At 33.7% G+C, this 1,500-nt stretch overlaps 1 protein-coding gene across 1 annotated transcript; it reads right to left on the bottom strand.

The window, feature by feature from the left end:
- Positions 1–455: 455 nt before the first annotated feature.
- Positions 456–1,167, bottom strand: LOC124837843 (albumin-1). Its single transcript, XM_047313300.2, has 2 exons — positions 1,067–1,167; positions 456–960 (listed from the first exon to the last, which is right to left on the bottom strand). Exons 1-2 carry the CDS (start codon positions 1,116–1,118, stop codon positions 629–631), a joined length of 384 nt encoding a protein of 127 aa, XP_047169256.2. The 5' UTR covers positions 1,119–1,167; the 3' UTR covers positions 456–628.
- Between the last annotated feature and the right edge of the window lie 333 nt (positions 1,168–1,500).

The raw sequence follows: 1,500 nt of genomic DNA, 5'->3' as shown, positions 1-1,500 counted from the left end.
AGATTAAAAATAAAATGATTTTATAATATATATAAGTGGATTAAAAATAAAACGATTTTATAATATATAAGTAGATTCTTCTTGTAAACTCATTTAATATTTACAATTACAAGCCGATTTTATAGTGAGTCATTTGATTTAAAGTGATGCTCATGATTTATTTTAACAAAATTTCTTGTTTATTTCATAATGAGGTGTGTGCAAAAGTCACATTACATGTTAAGCTTACATCCCATTATGCTTATTCTTATAATAATTTTGACTGTGTTTGCTAGAAGCAAAAGTTTAGATGCTCTTTATTCTGTTGAATTCTTTTGTCATCTGCTAAGGTTCAGTGCTATTTTAAGCAACCAGCAGTTGTATTTGGTTAACAAACTGATGTACCAATCAACCAATTTTTCTTTTCTTGATGTAACTATGTCTCCTTTTTTCTTACGTATTTCCACAAAAAGAAATTACTCAAAACGCTCTTGTTTATTAACTCAAGTGGCAGGAGTCTACAGTAACCAACAATATGAGTTGGTGAACACTCGTTTTATTTATAGCAGTAGATGCATCATAAGCTTTTTTTTAATAAAGTAGTAGAAGATGCATCATGCATGACCACTTTTTCAGAGGCACAGACGTATTACTTGGTGATTGCTGCAGGCATAGCCAAGAAGCCTTTAAGAGCTTCAGAATCAGAGTCAAAGCACCAACCATAATCCATGTAGTTATTGGGATAACGAGCACAGAAGTTGCCACTTCCTTTCTTCATGCATTCATCATCAGATTTGCATAAGTTCGGATGTTCATTTATCATATTCGCCACAGATGAAACTCCAGTTGGATTAATGCAAAAACCAGCAAATAGTGCAATAGGGATACAGCGACAATCGGTTGACCCGCACGGTGGCATCTCAAACGGTGAACAAGCACCTGAACAGTCTGCTGCTTCTATCTTCTTCATCGGAAACATTACTAACAATGATGTTTCAAAGTCAGAACAAACGAACACGATATATAATTTTGTGTAGTTCTGAAACACATAACAAGAAATGATGAAAAAAAAAGAAATGCTACGTACTGGAAGTGGCGAGCAAGTAGAGAGCCAAAGGAGCAAGCCTAGCATAAGCCATTCTTTAGTTTTGCAGATTTTTTTCTTATGAGTTTTGTGATGTGTTATAGACTCTTCATGCATGTAGCAATTTATAGGCATTACTGTGTTCTCTTCAACAAGATTTATGATGATTAAAATATTGATTGTATGAGACTCGAGCTACACGCTGGAGCTTGTCATCACTCTTCTCGTGAAGTTATTGCTTAATTTCCTCTGTTTAAGTTGTTGAGGATCATAGGGAAATATGAATGCATGTGTGCATGCAAAAAGACACGTATCAGTTCTTGAAAACTTCTTAGTAGGATTCTAACACCTAGCAAGTGCTTGATCATTAAATTTAATCTTCCCACACCTCATATATATTATGTTTAATTTTTCTAGTGAATTATTTTACCATATAT

The sequence above is a fragment of the Vigna umbellata genome, chromosome 3 (genome assembly GCF_029865625.1).
Source record: "Vigna umbellata cultivar VRB3 chromosome 3, Vumbellata_1.0, whole genome shotgun sequence".
NCBI classification, from domain to species: domain Eukaryota; kingdom Viridiplantae; phylum Streptophyta; class Magnoliopsida; order Fabales; family Fabaceae; genus Vigna; species Vigna umbellata.
Note: the sequence above shows the minus strand (reverse complement) of the source record. Positions and strands in the feature narration are given on the sequence as shown.